Below are 18,421 nucleotides of genomic sequence, written 5' to 3' on the forward strand. Positions count from 1 at the left end.
CACCAGTTTCCAAATGGGAAACACATCATTGGCAAAAAGAAATATCAAAATATTGCAAAACATTTATTGTACATAGTCATTTGTTTAAATGATGTAGAACAATGCCTTCTTGGAACACTCTCTTACAATGTCATAAGTCAAATCAACAGGCTAAAAAATTAATGGAAAGTCTGTCTTGAATTTGATTTAAGTTCAAGCTAAATTTTGCTTGGGCTTGACTATAATGTTAAGGCAGCACATTTCTGCTTATACTAATTATGGCACACTAACTACATTTATAAATGAAAGCAAATATGATTTTTTTTCTCCTTCCCCCACCCCTCAAAACTGCACCTTGGCTGACAATGATATGGCCAAAAGACAAGAAAGTGGCTTTTTAAAACAATCCTAAGTAGTAAAAATCCATGTCACTCTTTTCCTGAAAAATATAAGCAGGCAAGTGTGGGATCCAGAAGGGAATTCAAGCACCCTCTGCTGGCCTCTTTCTGTGCTACCACAGATAACTTCAATGCCATTTGACAGGAACACATTGCTTTTCAAAAATTTATTTTTTAGAAAAGCACAACTTTTCATCTGGGTTTCAGCCACATCTAGAATACTAATGATAGTTCAGACAGAGCTGTTAAAAGACCCCACATGTGGATTTTTAAAACTGGGGGGGTGGGGGGAGTAAAGATGCGAAATTTATTGAGAGTCTGAAGTAAGGGAAGAATTGAAATACATACAGTACTTCTTTTTTTAAATCACCCTTTGTAGATAAAAAGCAATGTTAATTTTTAAAATGTGTAACATATAACTTGATTTTCTTGTAAAAATATGTTTTGATTTATAACAATAAAAAGTATAGTTTTTTTCAGATGATTACAAATTTATCAGTTGAATTTAATAGTTAGTTCTCTGTTCCTACCCAATCATATGTTAGTTAATTTCTTGATTGGTGTAAACATTTTCACAAATTGACCAATTGCTTTTTCATTTTATCCTTTCAAAAAACAGGAATATTTTGTCATTCATCTTTATTTTTTTCCTTTTCAGGAGAAAAAAGGAACCTTAAAGAAATCCTTTCCCTTGAACATTTATTTATTTACTCTAGCTAATATGCAGCTTCAGTCATAATGATCAGAAACCATAGAGAGTAAAGAATATATAAAAACAGTTTAAAACAATCATATAATAATTTATTTTTCTAGGGTTTTTTCATATTACTAAAACAAAGAACATAGTATTCAATACCAGCCATTATTTGAGTCATATTTCCCCAGTGCGGTGCCATTCAGTTGTGTGGGAACTGCAGTTCCCAGACAGCACAGAATCTAGCTGGAAATTCTGGATAGTGCTTGGCCAAATGCTTCTTGAAGACACCCAACTGAGTAAGGCTACTCTAAACTGTCAGCATCTAGGACCTGCCCCCCCACCAAAAATGCAATAGGTGAAAATTTGATAAGGCCTTTGACATTTACCTGAAAAAGAAGGTTTTAACAGCAAACAAAAAAAAATGGTTATACTATCATCAGCCTATTTCTGAGAAGGTCCATCCCAACACTAGCTTTCTGTCTGCTTAATTGGATTATGTTCAGAATTGAATTTTAAACTGTCTTTATATAAAAGATGTGTTTTAAGCAAAAGTACTTCAAATTGTCCCTTTCTGAGCATGGTTATAAATCTTATGCGACTGAGCTGCCCTTTTGGCTTTGTGACTCATTTGCGTCCTGTCTTGCACTAGGGAATGACACTGGAGAATACCAAAATATTTTAATTCTTTTATATAAACAATGTTCTGCTTTTATTCACGGCAACCCTACTCTTTATTATCTCAGTGAACTGAAGTTTCATTGAAAATCTGTTTTTGTTTAACGTGGCGATCACAAAACAAGTAAGTTGCTGTATTTTCCCAGGCATATAAATTATTCTCTGAGCATCCTATCTGCAGGTTTTATTTTGCTATAAATTTGAACTTAAAATTCAGTTGCCTACTTCTGATAAAGCAAAGTAATAAAACTTAATGGTCACTGAAACTTAAATAAAAAACGGTGTGCTTTACTAAGTTCAAGTTCTTTTGTTCTCCTGAGATCTTACAGTGCAGTAAATTGAGAACTGCCCTCCTAATTGGCTAAAGAACTCTACTTACCCTTTGGTGCCATGGGGAACACTAACATTACAGGGCAAAGCTCATTTTATCTTGTCTACAATTAGTGAAAGTAGAGATTAAAAGAATAATTATTCACTCAACTCAGACAATATAAGATTGTTCTTTTCACAGAATACCTTTCCTCAACTTCTGTAGTTCATGGGTTTCAAATTATAATTAATGGACATTTATCTTCAAAAAGATTCTAGACCTGAACCTAAAATGTTTTCTCCTTGGCACTTGGTTCAAATTTACTTTTTTCTTGGCAGCTGGAGCAGTGAGGACAAAATATAGCAACCAGACTCTGCTGCAGTGGACTAATCTGCTTCACTAGACAATAGAATTGCACAAAGGGCACCAACAACATTGGGCTGCATCTACACTAGACATTGGTGATTTGTCGGAGGGACATACTGTATGTGTTTAATCTTTCCCAGATGCACCTTCTTTAATCTTGCATTGCCAAGGAGATCTGTCTTCCCCATAGCTGCCACTTACAGTTGTGGCTAGATTTTATTTATTTGTTTGTTTGTTTATTTAAATAATTTTTATCCCATGCTTCAGTAGGAAAGTATGGGATTTAAACTCAGCAGAATTTGTGTGGGAAAGTATGGAGGTGGCCTTGAAGAAGGAATTCAACAGCTGTAAATGCCATCTTAGCCCTGAAAGGGAGGAGGGAGTGAGAAAGAAACTCAAGAGTGCCCCATCTTGATTCTCTTTGATATAAGTAGAGGAAGAAAGCTCTGTCAGCCTTTCAATATTCTGTTGTTATATCCTTTAACAATAGAGTTCCAGTAGTTCTTGTGGTGTCTGTTTCCTGACTTGGTCTACCTCAAAGGGCTGACAATGACTTACAAAACAATGAAAGACACAGTCTTTGTCCTTTGTCCTTTGTCCTAACTTCTAAAGTTACATGCTATAAAAGGAAAAGGGGGTACAGCAGGAAAAGGAAAGCAAAAACATTTAGATATTAATTCTTAAAGTTATTGCATAAAGATCTTACTCTCTCTTCTTATACCTGAGGGAATGGCCATTTGATTACTACTAAAAGGGAATGGAGTAGATTTATGCCCTTTGGCCATTATTCTGCATCTGAACATTACTGACAGATCTCAGCCTTCTAACAGTAACAACAATTCCTGCAAGACTGAAGTCATTTATCTTTGAACAAGAAAAATGCCACCAAAACTAATACTACAACAACCCCTGTGGAGTCCTTGGTGCTCTCTGAGCTTGGTTGTTTGCTTGGACTACCAAGGAGACAACCACACACCCCCAACACCAGCAGGGCAAGCTACAATATATAAACAGAGAGCAAACCCCACATTCACTAGCACTGATGATATTACCTAGTCGGGTAATGAAATGTCTGCAAACAACCAAATTCAGAGAGCTCCAAGGACTCCACAGTTCAACTCTGAGCTACATATATTGCTCATATATAGTAAAGGTTAGGAGGACCAAAGAAACCCACACAAAACATGTATATATAAAACATGTAGATAGGTAGCTGCACTTCTGATTTAGAGATTAGAATTGATACCATTATGACTATATGCTGGAGTGGAGAAAGCTAAACACCACTGTAGCTTACATTATTATACTGGCTGTATCCAGTGTTCTTAAGACCTCAGCGGGAAGCCTGGATTCAATTCTGGGCAACAGTGTTCAAGAAGTCTGTTAATAGCTTGGAAGAGATTCAGGAGATAGCTTTGAGTATAATAAATGATCTAGGAGACAAATCACACAAAGCCAAATGAAAGAGGCAAGTTAACTTAGGAAAATCAAATTAAGGAGGTGGGATATTTGATCCTTTTTTATTTTTAAAAAGGTGTCAGTATAAAGGGAAAGGTGGCTAAAACATGTAACGTATGAGACTCAAAACACAAGGGAACAACAACAAGAACAGCACTAATGCTACACTGCTGGACCAAGAGTTTCTCCTCCATGAATGGAAGGGCTATTTCCATTGGCAGAGGGGTTCTGATGGGAGGAAGAAGATACAGTGGTGACATCTGCTGAATGCTTTCCACTCTGAGCCACAGTGCTATCTCACACACCCTTATGGAGGATTCTCCCGATCTTTCAAAGTAGATTTCTAGAGATAACAGAGTCTGCAGCAGAGGGGAATCAAATCATACAAGGAATTCTTAAGTGGCACCATAACATTTCCTTCTCTTTTTCTCATGTAGTTTTAAGAGGAGGAAAAATAAGAGAAGGATGGTAACATTTAGCACATATGTAGAAATTGAGGGCAAATCCACAGAGCCTCTTTGACCCAGTGCAATGACAGCCCACTAACCAGTTCTGGATGATATGTCTTTGCCACTGCCTGTATCTCATTGTCCATCCACAGCTGATGCAGTTCAAGAACACTGTTGGGTACTCTATTCTGGAGTGGGGGTTTTCTGCCTCCAGAAGCTGCATGCAAGCAACATAGGGTACATTGATGTGTATAGGGGAGATGATGTCTTCTTTGTCAGCAAACTTGTAACTCCAACTAGTTCTATTGATTTCTTGTGGTGCTACTTCCTTCTATTCAGTCCCTGACCTGTTCTCCCATCTCTTAATCCTCTTTTGGTTTTCAGGAAGAACTCTGGCTTTCATAGCCATTTTTTTTTCCTTTAGGTTTTTATCTTATCTTGTTCTGTATTTGGTTTGGTTTTAAATGGATCGGTTGACCAGTGACTGATTAAGTAGAGAATACAAAGACTTGAAACTGACTAGCCTTAATGCATATAATTGAAAGTGTATTTAAAACAACAGGGTTACAGCAACCAATTCAAGGTGTTGGTTATCACCTTTAAAGCCCTACATGGCATGGGGTCAGGTTACCTGAGGGACCGTCTCATCCCCATTACATCAGCCCACCCCACCCGATCATCCAGAGAGGGCATGTTGCAGACCCTGTCTGTAAGAAAATTTCATCTGGCAGGGTCCAGGAAACGGGCCTTCTCTGTAGTGGCCCCCGCTCTCTGGAATATCTTGCCCCCAGAGGTGAGGCAGGCCCCCTCACTCCTGACCTTCCGGAAGGCCCTGAAGAGTTGGTTCGGCCATGTCGCCTGGGCCGGGAAAGTGAGCAACCATTCTTGGGGGTGGCTTGCACCCTAGAGCCCCTCCCACCAGCTTGGATTTTATACCCTCTTGGATTTTATATTTATTATTGTATTTTATAATAATTGTAATGTGTCTGGTTTTATGAGATTTTAAAGTTTATGATTGGAGTTTGATTTTATTGTAAACTGCCCAGAGTCCCTCTCTTGGGGGAGATGGGTGGTAATTAAATTTGAATAATAAATAAATAAACCATGTAAGATGAGGTGGGCAGCCTATGACTTTCAAAGCCCTCTGTAAGCAATCCATTCAGATCTCCGGTAAGAGTTATCTCTCCCTTCTCTAGCAGCATTATGTGTGAAACAGGAAGATGGTGTCACAAAGAGAACAAACAGAAGGGATGTGAGACAGAAAGAAAAAGACTGGCTTGATTCACCTATGCTCACACAGCTACGCAACCATCCACAGATTAACCAAAGGGAATGTGTTCTCTTCTCAAAGGTTGCCCTTTCTTGCTAACAGCATATAGCTGCAACTGAGTTGATAAAATGGTGACACACAAGGCAAGAAAATTTTTGATCCCTGAACTTCTCGATTTATAATTCAGTCTCCACCAGTACATTTTACTAATGTGTAAGAAAGTGCAAAGAATTAAAAATGTGGCCTTTATGCAGTAGAAGAGAAATAAATACAGGTATCAGTTAAAAAGAGTGATTTTGAAGGCAAAAGTGATCTTCTAGAATTTCTTTCTAGTACAGCATATTAATATTGTATCAGTATATTTTAAATAAATGGTTACCTTTATTTTATTTCTTCAGAAAAATATTGCCTGTTCTGTTCTTAGCACTTCCACATAAAACTCTATCTTATCAACATAACTGTGTGTGTGTGTGTGTGACTTTCCAAAATAGACAAATTAAATACAGCTTTGGTTGTGTGGGGGGGAAGATCTCTTTTTGCTGATGGGCTGGATCCATTACCCACAGGCCACGGGAAAACACAACCTAAATTTCAGTTGTGGCCTCAGATACAGATCAGACAACAGAAAATTCTAAAAACACATGGGAAATGCTACAAGCTGCTTAAGTTGGCTTTATTATATAATTATTGGCTGGCAACCAGAAACCAACACCCACCCAGTCCAAGTGCTGAGCCATCATTGTCAAACCACAATGAAACAGTTTGTGAAACAAACAGCTTTGGGATAGTCATAATCAGGAAAACATAATTTACTCTGTAAAGGTTAAAAGGTGGGATATGGGGAAGTACCATCTAGCTCAGACCTGTCCTTTTGACAGGTAATATTAGGCTCTTAGGCTAGGGAATTAAAGCTGGGCTCAGAAATGTTCTGGTAACTAATGTAACCTTGAATTTTTGGCTCCAACTAGCATATATTAAGCTTTGACCTTTGGATTGAACGGGCACAGAGGATTATATTATATCACTAAGCCTCACAGCCTTTCTCCTATTAATAGGCACCATAGTACAATCCAATTAATGAAAATACCTGAAGTGTACATATTTCTTCTTCCTTCCTGATAGTCTTTTCCAGTAGATCTGTATAAAAATATAAAACATTTTACGATGAGGCTAAGAATGTGCCTTATGACCTGATAAGCACAATCAGTTGCCTAAATGCTATTGATTCACTCTTACTCCCAAACCAAAAATAATTTGAAACTCAACACATGACCTCAAGAGAATAACTCAAAAATACTAATAGAGTAATATCAAATCAGTGACACTTGTGTCATTTCTAAATAGATGTATTCATAATGGTAGGTTATATGTATAATACTGACTTATTTGCTGAGCATTAGACTCTGAAGAAATTGTTTTCAGTAGTGATAAGTCACACATCTGGTTCTTCCTTTCATACTACTGTGATGCCCCACGTATTCAAATCATTCATTTAAAAGCCAGTGTAGGTTAACCCACAGTTTTAGTTGGGAGTTTTCTTCTCCATCCCTTTCCATATAATCAAATCAGCACTTTTTTCCATTGAAAATCTTATGTGTGACACAATCATACTGATTTGCTTCCTGAGTCAAAATTATGATTCATGGAAGTATTCACGCATTCACACCCATGAATAAAAAACATAGTGTCACTTTTAGTTATGGATTTGAATGATTCAAACAGTATGTAAGAGTTGAATTCTCAAGCTTCTATGAAATTAAATCAGGCATCTAGAGATTTTAATTTCTTTTTCCTTTTGCAGAATTAGATCCTAAAAGACTATTGGCTTCTAATATGCTGAATTCCCTTTAAGCAATTGTGTTTTAATAAACTGAAGCCAATCAATTAATTAGCACTTTCCTCAATCTGAACTGCAAATCTCACAAAAAGCAGCATCTAGTATCCAGAGTTCTTTGCTCAAAGTACTAACATATTCCCTTTTTCCTCCAAGCCCATGTCTTTCTTCATTCCCCAAATATTAGCATTTGTTCTGACACCATATAGCTTGCTGGATTTTCAGTCTAAAGAATCAGTATGTGATTTGGTTTAAACAGAAGTGAGAGCAAAAGCTAATCTGCTAATGAACTTCTGTTAAAGTACTGTGTTTGTATTTGGGAAAGCCTTGATTTTGCACAATTTGGAAGTAGTTAAGACTTGCATTGAGACAGTATGCTGAGCCTATTCCTGTGACCTAAAGATGAGCTCTCCTTGTTAGCAAGGAGGTTACTGTATATGAAATGGAAGAGGAGGACGAGGAGGTTTTTCAGAATACAATCGATACTTGTTAGGTTGCAAGTCTGGATTGTTTGAATTTACAGGTTTACAAATAAGTGAGAGAGGGAAGATGGTTTTGAGCACTAGCTAAATCCTACTGAATTTAAAGAACAATGAAACAATTTTAGCTTTGATACATCTCTATGATTACCCAAAGACAAAAGACAAAAATAATAAGAGAGAGACTCACTACTCTGCCTACTTGAAAGGAAGTCTAACCTGAAATTTAAGACAATACACACCATGAAAAAATAGACAGAAACAAATTATGAACATAGAGAAAAATCTTGTGTAATACCCAGCTTCACCTAAGGTTGCTAATTCCATTTGAAATAAAACCTACAATAAATGTATGCCTGTGACACACACTATGTAAGTTGGGCAACATACAAGTTTAACAAATTGTTGTTGTTGTTGTTGTTGCTGTTATTCCTGGGTGTACATATACCTCTACAAATAAAAATAGTCTGTTATACTGAGCCTTGACACAAAAGAATATTAGGAGATGTAATTTTAACATGTATTGACTACTAGTGGTATGGCATAGCCTCCTCAATAAGACAATGCTTACGTCAGTAAATTTTTAATCTTTACCAAGCAAATGGACAACATACTTAAGAAGATCTTGTAATGAGAAAACAACCAAAATCCTTGGGCCCAAACTTGTTCCACAGCCACAGAAAAGATGAGTACAGTAAATGTAAATACTGTAATCAGAGGACAAACTCACTGCAGACCTATGCAATATTTCTACTTAGTGCTAAAAGCCTATTAATTCTCATTAACCTTTCTTAATATGGCACTTCCAAGATGTGTGTTGGAACTGCAGCAAAAATCACACTGCCTAGGATTTTTGAAAATGCAGTTCTGACACATCTTGACGGTGGTAAGTAGGGATTGTTTCACTTAGCCAAAAGCACCAGGGACCTTCTCATTGACCCACTATAGATACATCACTGGCTGTCTGAGAATCAGACTTATCTAATCAGGAACCTGCTTCAGAAATACACATTTCTTCTCCAGGACCTTTCACATTAATCTCATTCCACACAACTCCATTTTACATGTTTTCATTCAGTTGGTCTCTTTCCTTGAGTTGAAAGAAATAATAGTTAGCCTAAGTCATGATAAAACTCTTTGTGGACTTTTACAGGCAAATCGAAAAAGAGGAATCTTTTTGGACCAGGGTTTGGCATAGAACAGGAAGAAGCATGTGCTTAAATGGAAAAGTGGCTAATCAGAACATGTCTTGAGATTCTAGCGTTCAAAGTTTACATGAAGCTCACCAGTTGATCTTGGGTTAGTCACTCAGATCAAAGCTACATAACAGGATTGTTGTAAGGATAAAATAGAGCAGGACAGAGCTTGATGAAAGACAGCATCAATAATATTTAGCAGTGAGCCAGTATTATACCTGCATTACTGTCAGGTACTAACTGTGCTTCTTGTTAGGTGCTAAATATCAAATAAACATTATAGAAGCATCCTGAATCTGCTACTGATTGGCAGCTTAGTCAGATAGAATGCTGACTAAGTAGGCTATTCATCTGGTCCAGCATGGCTCTTATATTCTAAAAATAAAAAATGCACTTAAGACACTTAAGGATCATACAGACTATGTAAGATTGAGTTCTGACTATACATAGACTATGTAAGACTGAGGTCTGTGTTCTGATTTTTTCATACTAGGGTCAAGGTACTTACTCAGATAGGAAATACTGAATGACAGCACTCTTCGCCTTTGCTATAACCTTTCTCACTCTTTATAAAGTAGAATTATAGCTTCCCAAGTACACTGGTATTTTCCCCCAATATGTAGAATAGTTTTTTTAAACAAACAAACAATCTTCACTCTTTACTTACATACTGGAAAATCATAAAAACTCAGCTGAGAAATAATTCTTCCTAACCATTAAACATGGATAGCATTTCTATATACTCACAGCAAAACAAAGGTTGATTCACACCACAGCCACCCAAAATTAGATTAAAATTTTGAGTGCAAAAATAAATTGATAGATGTTGAAAAAGACAACCTCTGAACAGGGATCAAAAAACAATTGTCAGCGCCTCCTCCTATTTTATTATACCAGTAAAAAGCAAGCACTGTTCTAACAATCTCTTGCTTAAGCTGAAGCTGTTCAGAACAAATCACATATGCTTCAGTTGTTCCTTTTTAAAATTTTAAATCCACCCCAAATCAACAGCAAATTCAGAAGTCTGTGTAGAAATTAGAGGATCAAATGTTAAATAATCCTACAATGCACAAAAATAGGGCTCTTTCTACTAGTTTGCCTTCAATATCTTAACTCCTGTGCATAATTTAGACCCCTAGGTTTCTGCCTTGGTCTGCTGCCACCAACTGTTGTGTAACAGGATAACTTAAGATTTTAGCCCACCGTGGCTTCAATCTCCTGATCAGAAATCACAGTGGGAAACTTGTAGGGCAAAAGTAAAAACAACATTTTAGAAGAATGGATGCTCTTTGTGGTTTGTGTCAGACACTGAAACAACATGACAGTCAGCAGACAAATTCCCAAATGCTAAATCAATGAGGTTTTCACAGACCATCATAACTTTTGATGATGTGGGAATCTACAGCACAGGTCACAAAGAATAGCTGTTTGCCCCCCCCCCCCTCCAAAAAAGGTTTCATTTTCTGTAAACCTACTAAATGTGAACAAATAAAATCAAATCAACAATTTTTAGAGAATGGACTCCTTTATCCTATATACGCTGGTACTGGATACACTGGAGCAGCATGTGCTGAAAATGGACTGTTCATTAATATATTATTTATTTATTTATTTAACAATTTTATTCACCACCCATCTCTCCCCTATGGGGGGACTCTGGGCGGCTTACAATAAAAAGGATTAAAATTCAAAACCATTACAATACAAAATACAGTAAAAATACAAATATAATAAAATCTACATGGCGAAAAGATCTTAATCAGTCCTTGAGTGTAATAGGCCCCTCAGAATCACTTTACGGCACTAGCCATCCCCAGGTGTAATTATTCCCCCTCCTATTCCAAGCCTGCAGACAAAACCAGGTCTTTAATCTTTTGCGAAAGTCCAGGAGCAAGGGGGCTTGTCTCACCTCTGGGGGAAGGATGTTCCAAAGGGCAGGAACTACAGCAGAGAAGGCACTCTTCTGAGACCCTGCTAGATGGAATTCTTTTATAGATGGGGTCCGTAACATGCCCTCCCTGCATGACCGGATGAGGCGGGTCGATGTAATAGGGATGAGACGGTCCCTCAGATATCCTGGTCCCATGCCATGTAGGGCTTTAAAAGTGAGGACCAACACCTTGAATTGGACCTGGAAGCAAACTGGGACCCAGTGCAGCTCATGCAACAAAGGTGTTACGTATGCAAATCTTGGGACACCCAAGATTGTCCATGTGGCCGCATTCTGGACCAGCTGTAGCTTCTGGATATTCTTCAAGGGTAGCCCCATGTAGAGCGCATTACAGTAGTCTATATGGGAGATGACCAGGGCATGAGTGACCGTTCGGAGGGCCTCTCGGTCCAGGAAAGGACGTAGCTGGCACACAACACGAATTTGCACGAAGGCCCTCCTAGCCACGACTGCCACCTGCTCTTTGAGCAGAAGTCGTGAGTCCAAGAGGACCCCCAAGTTACACACCGGGTCTGTCTGGGGCAGTGCAACCCCATCCAGCACTAAAGATGACAAGCTCCTGGAACGCGAGGTGCCATTAATCCACGGCCACTCTGTCTTACGAGGGTTCAGTCAAAGCCTGTTGTTCCCCATCCAGGCCCCCACAGCCTCCAGGCACTTGGAAAGGGTGGTCACAGCATCACTTACTTCACCTGGGATGGAGATATACAATTGAGTATCATCAGCATACTGATGATACCTCATCCCATGGTGACGGATGATCTCGCCCAGCGATTTCATGTAGATGTTAAAAAGGAGAGGGGAGAGTACTGATCCCTGCGGCACCCCACAAAGAAGGGGCCGTGGGGCCGATCTCTCCTCCCCTATCAACATCAATTGGGACCGGCCATGGAGGAAGGAGGTGAACCAGTGCAAGAGTATGCTTATAAATTTGATCTGATGAAGTAGTTGTTCAACTTGATATCTGTAAAACTCTGCTGAGGCTGCTAAAAAAGGTACCAATTACAATAACATACTTTGTGATGCAGAACACTTTCTCACAAGGTCCTGAATGAAAAATATCATTACATTTCAGAAGGTACGCTGAGCAAGCATTAGTTGGTAACAACCTGGAATGTACTGTATTTGAAACTTTCCCAAGTTTTGAAGATAAGCTCTCATTCTCCTGCAGTTAAGTTGGATGCACTCATTTTGATCAGATCTCTTTGTACTGAATGAATTAGAAATTCTTTTCATTACACTGCACAGCTAAATTCTTCATATGCTGCCAATAGTCATTTGTACACTTAGGAAATAGCCTTTTAAAGTCTTTATTTCATAACTTTATCAAGATAGAAAAGCCATGTGTAAACTCAACTTTTTAATGAACCTTGAGATGGTAGATTAGCATCTCCATTGCTCAACTTCTGCCAGAAGGAAAAAATCGTTTTTGTTCTGCTCCTTTGGTCTTTTAAGAACTGTTATCTGCTTTAATTTCATTAGAGATTTTAGTTCTGTTTTTAAAGTTGTTAGTTTAAAAAAAATGTTTAAAATTGTTCTTTATATCATCTTGAGAGTCTTATGACTTAAGGCCATCTATAAACATTTGTTTTTTCATCACAACTTAATCCTCACATTTACATGGCTACAAGATATATTTATACCAATGATATTCTATTCCCCAAATAGAATTCTATTTATGTTATTTATATATTACACATATTTGTATGCCATCTCATCAAAGGCTCTAGAATGAAATGTGATTATGTGCAAGAGCTGTAGAATTATACACAGAGCTATAGAATCTGTAGAAATGTCTCACCTACTGGTTGAATTTTCATGCAGCAGTAAACCATAATTAGTTTTGCCATGTTTTGTTGAATAAGAACAAGGTTGGATACTAAGCCAAACTCAAACAACCATATTATAGATTAACGTGACATGTGAATTTAATCAACTCTATGGGTCAAGGAATTAAGTCCTGAACCAGTAACTGGAGGTTGTAAGGATCTGGATGGGGCAAAACAACATTGGATTAGATCCTACCAAGACATTTATTGTCAATAAACATTATGATGACTTGTAACATCTGCTCTGGTAGGTATTCTGGACAAGGTCATGCTCTCCCAGAGAGAGTAGGTTCATGAGTTGGGGGTTCTCCTGGACTCACAGCTCCTGCTTAAATGGCAGAGAGTAGCTGTGGCTAGGGGAACTTTCACTCAACTTCAACTGGTGCACAAATTGCAATTCTATGTGGAGCACGAAGCCTTGGCAAGAGTAATTCATGACCTCATCACTACCCAACTGGAGCACTACAATGTGTTCTATGTACAGCTGCAGTTGTATAAAATAGTACAACTATTTTTTGTTGTTGTTCAGTTCTTAAGTCATGTCCAACCCTTCCTAACCCCATGAACGGTCGGACACGACTTAACAACTGAACAACTATTAAGAGCTCTTATATTATGGAATATTCTGCCCCCTAAAGTGTATGCAGCCCCCACCTTGCTATAATTCTGTAAACAATTTAAAATTGTTATTTCAACATGCTTTTGATCCCAGCTATTGAGTGCAGCTATTGACTAAATAAATCTTGGGTTTTATTTAGGGCTTTATCTTTATTTTCTGGGTTGGTTTTGTTTTGATACTGTTCTACTGTAGATTTGATACTGTTCTACTGTAGATTTAGCTATTTATTATTAAGAGGTTTCTTCAGCAAAGGATCGTTACCTTGTCGTGGTGCTGGAGCTTGAGCACCTCAATGATGCCATGAGCTAAACCGTGAAGGGCCACCCAAGACGGGAAGGTCATGACAGAGAGGTCAGACCAAATGCGATCCCTGGGGAAGGTAATGGCAACCCACCTCAGTATTCTTGCCGTGAAAACGAAATGGATCAGTACAACCAGAGATATGTCGGTATACCATCGGAAGATGAGACCCCCAGGTTGGAAGATGGTCAAAATGCTACTGGGGAGGAACAGAGGATGAGCTCAACTAGCCCCAGACGTGATGACGCAGCTAGCTCAAAGCCGAAAGGACGGCTAGCGGCCGACGGTGCTGGTGGTGAACGGCGAATCCGATGTTCTAAGGATCAACACACCATCGGAACCTGGAATGTAAGATCTATGAGCCAGGGCAAATTGGATGTGGTTATTGGTGAGATGTCAAGATTAAAGATAGACATTTTGGGCGTCAGTGAACTGAAATGGACTGGAATGGGCCACTTCACATCAAATGACCACCAGATCTACTACTGCGGACAAGAGGACCACAGAAGAAATGGAGTAGCTGTCATAATTAATAGTAAAGTGGCTAAAGCAGTGCTTGGATACAACCCAAAAAATGACAGAATGATCTCAATTCGAATTCAGGGCAAGCCATCTAACATCACAGTGATCCAAATATACGCCCCAACCACAAATGCTGAAGAAGCTGAAGTAGAGCAGTTCTATGAGGATCTGCAGCACCTACTGGACAACACGCCTAAAAGAGATGTTATTTTCATCACAGGAGACTGGAATGCTAAGGTGGGCAGTCAAATGACACCTCGAATTACAGGTAAGTATGGCCTGGGAGAACAAAACGAAGCAGGACACAGGCTGATAGAATTTTGCCAAGACAATTCACTCTGCATAACAAACACTCTCTTCCAACAACCTAAGAGACGGCTTTATACATGGACTTCACCAGATGGACAACACCGAAATCAGATTGATTACATCCTTTGCAGCCAAAGGTGGCGGACATCTGTACAGTCGGTAAAAACAAGTCCTGGAGCTGACTGTAGTTCAGATCACGAACTTCTTCTTGCACAATTTAGGATCAGACTAAAGAGATTAGGGAAGACCCACAGATCAGCTAGATATGAGCTCACTAATATTCCTAAGGAATATGCAGTGGAGGTGAAGAATAGATTTAAGGGACTGGACTTAGTAGATAGGGTCCCGGAAGAACTCTGGACAGAAGTTGGCAGCATTGTTCAGGAGGCGGCAACAAAATACATCCCAAAGAAAGAGAAAACCAAGAAGGCAAAATGGCTGTCTGCTGAGACACTAGAAGTAGCCCAAGAAAGAAGGAAAGCAAAAGGCAACAGTGATAGGGGGAGATATGCCCAATTAAATGCAAAATTCCAGAGGTTAGCCAGAAGAGATAAGGAATTATTTTTAAACAAGCAATGCGCGGAAGTGGAAGAAGACAATAGAATAGGAAGGACAAGAGACCTCTTCCAGAAAATTAGAAACATTGGAGGTAAATTCCAGGCCAAAATGGGTATGATCAAAAACAAAGATGGCAAGGACCTAACAGAAGAAGAAGAGATCAAGAAAAGGTGGCAAGAATATACAGAAAACCTGTATAGGAAGGATAACAATATCGGGGATAGCTTTGACAGTGTGGTCGGTGAGCTAGAGCCAGACATCCTGAAGAGTGAGGTTGAGTGGGCCTTAAGAAGCATTGCTAATAACAAGGCAACAGGAGACGACGGCATCCCAGCTGAACTGTTCAAAATCTTGCAAGATGATGCTGTCAAGGTAATGCATGCTATATGCCAGCAAATTTGGAAAACACAAGAATGGCCATCAGACTGGAAAAAATCAACTTATATCCCCATACCAAAAAAGGGAACACTAAAGAATGTTCAAACTATCGAACAGTGGCACTCATTTCACATGCCAGTAAGGTAATGCTCAAGATCCTGCAAGGTAGACTTCAGCAGTTCATGGAGCGAGAATTGCCAGATGTACAAGCTGGGTTTAGAAAAGGCAGAGGAACTAGAGACCAAATTGCCAATATCCGCTGGATAATGGAAAAAGCCAGGGAGTTTCAGAAAAACATCTATTTCTGTTTTATTGACTATTCTAAAGCCTTTGACTGTGTGGACCATAACAAATTGTGGCAAGTTCTTAGTGGTATGGGGATACCAAGTCATCTTGTATGCCTCCTGAAGAATCTGTATAACGACCAAGTAGCAACAGTAAGAACAGACCACGCAACAACAGACTGGTTTAAGATTGGGAAAGGAATACGGCAGGGCTGTATACTCTCACCCTACCTATTCAACTTGTATGCAGAACACATCATGCGACAAGCTGGCCTTGAGGAATCCAAGGCTGGAGTTAAAATCTCTGGAAGAAACATTAACAATCTCAGATATGCAGATGATACCACTATGATGGCTGAAAGTGAAGAGGAACTGAGGAGCCTTATGATGAAGGTGAAAGAAGAAAGTGCAAAAGCTGGCTTGCAGCTAAAACTCAAAAAAACCAAGATTATGGCAACCAGTTTGATTGATAACTGGCAAATAGAGGGAGAAAATGTAGAAGCAGTGAAAGACTTTGTATTCCTAGGTGCAAAGATTACTGCAGATGCTGACTGCAGTCAGGAAATCAGAAGACGCTTAATTCTTGGAAGAAGAGCAATGACAAATCTCGATAAAATAGTTAAGAGCAGAGACATCACACTGACAACAAAGGCCCGCATAGTTAAAGCAATGGTGTTCCCTGTAGTAACATATGGCTGCGAGAGCTGGACCATAAGGAAGGCTGAGCGAAGGAAGATCGATGCTTTTGAACTGTGGTGTTGGAGGAAAATTCTGAGAGTGCCTTGGACTGCAAGAAGATCCAACCAGTCCATCCTCCAGGAAATAAAGCCAGACTGCTCACTTGAGGGAATGATATTAAAGGCAAAACTGAAATACTTTGGTCACATCATGAGAAGACAGGACACCCTGGAGAAGATGCTGATGCTAGGGAGAGTGGAAGGCAAAAGGAAGAGGGGCCGACCAAGGGCAAGATGGATGGATGATATTCTAGAGGTGACGGACTCGTCCCTGGGGGAGCTGGGGGTGTTGACGACCGACAGGAAGCTCTGGCGTGGGCTGGTCCATGAAGTCACGAAGAGTCGGAAGCGACTAAACGAATAAACAACAAAATTAAGAGGTTTGATGTTGCCTGCCATCCAGTGTTCTTTGGGATTGGGGTGGGTTATAAGTACTGTAAAATAAATATAAAAATAAACAATAAAATGTGGCAACTAAACTGACAGGTCAACCCCATCAAGCAAGAACACCACTCATTTTGCAGTTGTTGCATTGCTAACCAATAGGCTTCAGGCCCAGTTCAAAATGTCCATTATCACTTTTAAGCCATTTGTGATGCAATATTGGGATCTATCAGGCAACACCTTACCAAAATTGAACCTGCCCATCCAGTCTGGTGTTAATACCTTTTTTTTATGGCTTACGTGAATTACAGTGATTCTCACTGTTAGTTGAATATGTATCTTACATCCTTCCTGCATATGTGGGCTTTGTGAAGGCCTGTGGCTCTTTACATCAGCTGTAGAAAGAGCAGGGAAATTGCTTTACCCCCTCTTTGCTAGAACATTCAGCATCTAGTGACAATTTCTCTCAGCCTGGAGAGCTGAGTGGCAGTACTTTTACTGTATGCAACTTTGACAGGAGATTAAGGGATAGCCAACTGATACCTGAGCTGGAATACCAGCCAGGGAAGGTCCAAATTTTCTATAAATGCAGCTTGGCTTAACATTTGCACTGACCTTTAAGATCTGCTCCCCTCATCTCCCTTCCTCCTTCCAACCCCTTCTTCTGGGTCACATTGTCTTAACTGTAAGCCTGATAGCAGACCTCATTCTCATTTTTGGGGTTACTATGAGCCAACATGGAGATCAATAATTGTTTGAATACCAGGATGAAAATAACAGTAAGATAGCAAACCAGCAAATGTGGATCAGAGCCTCTGAGGATGACAAACAGAAAGAAGTGTTCTTTCAGATATCGTAGTTCCAACTCATGAAAGGCTTTGTAGATTTTTAGCTATGCCTCACAGTGGCTTGAAAACAACATGGGACCAATGAACATCATGTAAAACTGGTACAGTATTTGCAGACCACCCAGTTCCTTACACTTGCTTCAAGATTTTTTATCTGGTAAAGTTTCCAAACTACCTTCAATATAAATTTCCAGAGCACGGGATTACTCTGGCAGAGTTCTCTCTCTTCAGGTAAAACTGAAGTGGGTATAACAGGTCTAAGCTTATAAAAGGCACTTTGTGACACAGAGGACATTAATGACAGACATGGCTCTAGAAACACTCCAAAACTATTAATTTGATCTTTTAGCATGTGCACATTCTTTTCCAGAACAGGATTGACTGATAATATTTGTATAGTTGCCCATCTTAAAACCAAACTCTGGGTGACTTACAACCCAAGAATAAAAATAATATATAAAACTAAAATCAAAAACAAGAAATACAGAAACACGAAAACAGAAAAACCTGGTGCTACAGCCACACATTCCTGATGTAACCCCTCACCTCTCTGACCTTACCCTATCACTCAGTAGTTTCATCCACTTATTT

The 18,421-nt window shown here is 39.2% G+C and overlaps 1 protein-coding gene across 1 annotated transcript in view; it reads right to left on the reverse strand.

The window, feature by feature from the left end:
- CEP128 (centrosomal protein 128) overlaps positions 1-18,421 on the reverse strand; it is a 217,293-nt gene that overhangs the window by 44,875 nt on the left and 153,997 nt on the right. The window contains exon 19 of the mRNA XM_063290184.1: positions 6,690-6,739. Within this exon, the coding sequence (XP_063146254.1) occupies positions 6,690-6,739 (50 nt within the window). The remainder of the gene's footprint in view (positions 1-6,689; positions 6,740-18,421) is intronic.

The sequence above is a fragment of the Candoia aspera genome, chromosome 1 (assembly GCF_035149785.1).
Source record: "Candoia aspera isolate rCanAsp1 chromosome 1, rCanAsp1.hap2, whole genome shotgun sequence".
Lineage (NCBI taxonomy): Eukaryota > Metazoa > Chordata > Lepidosauria > Squamata > Boidae > Candoia > Candoia aspera.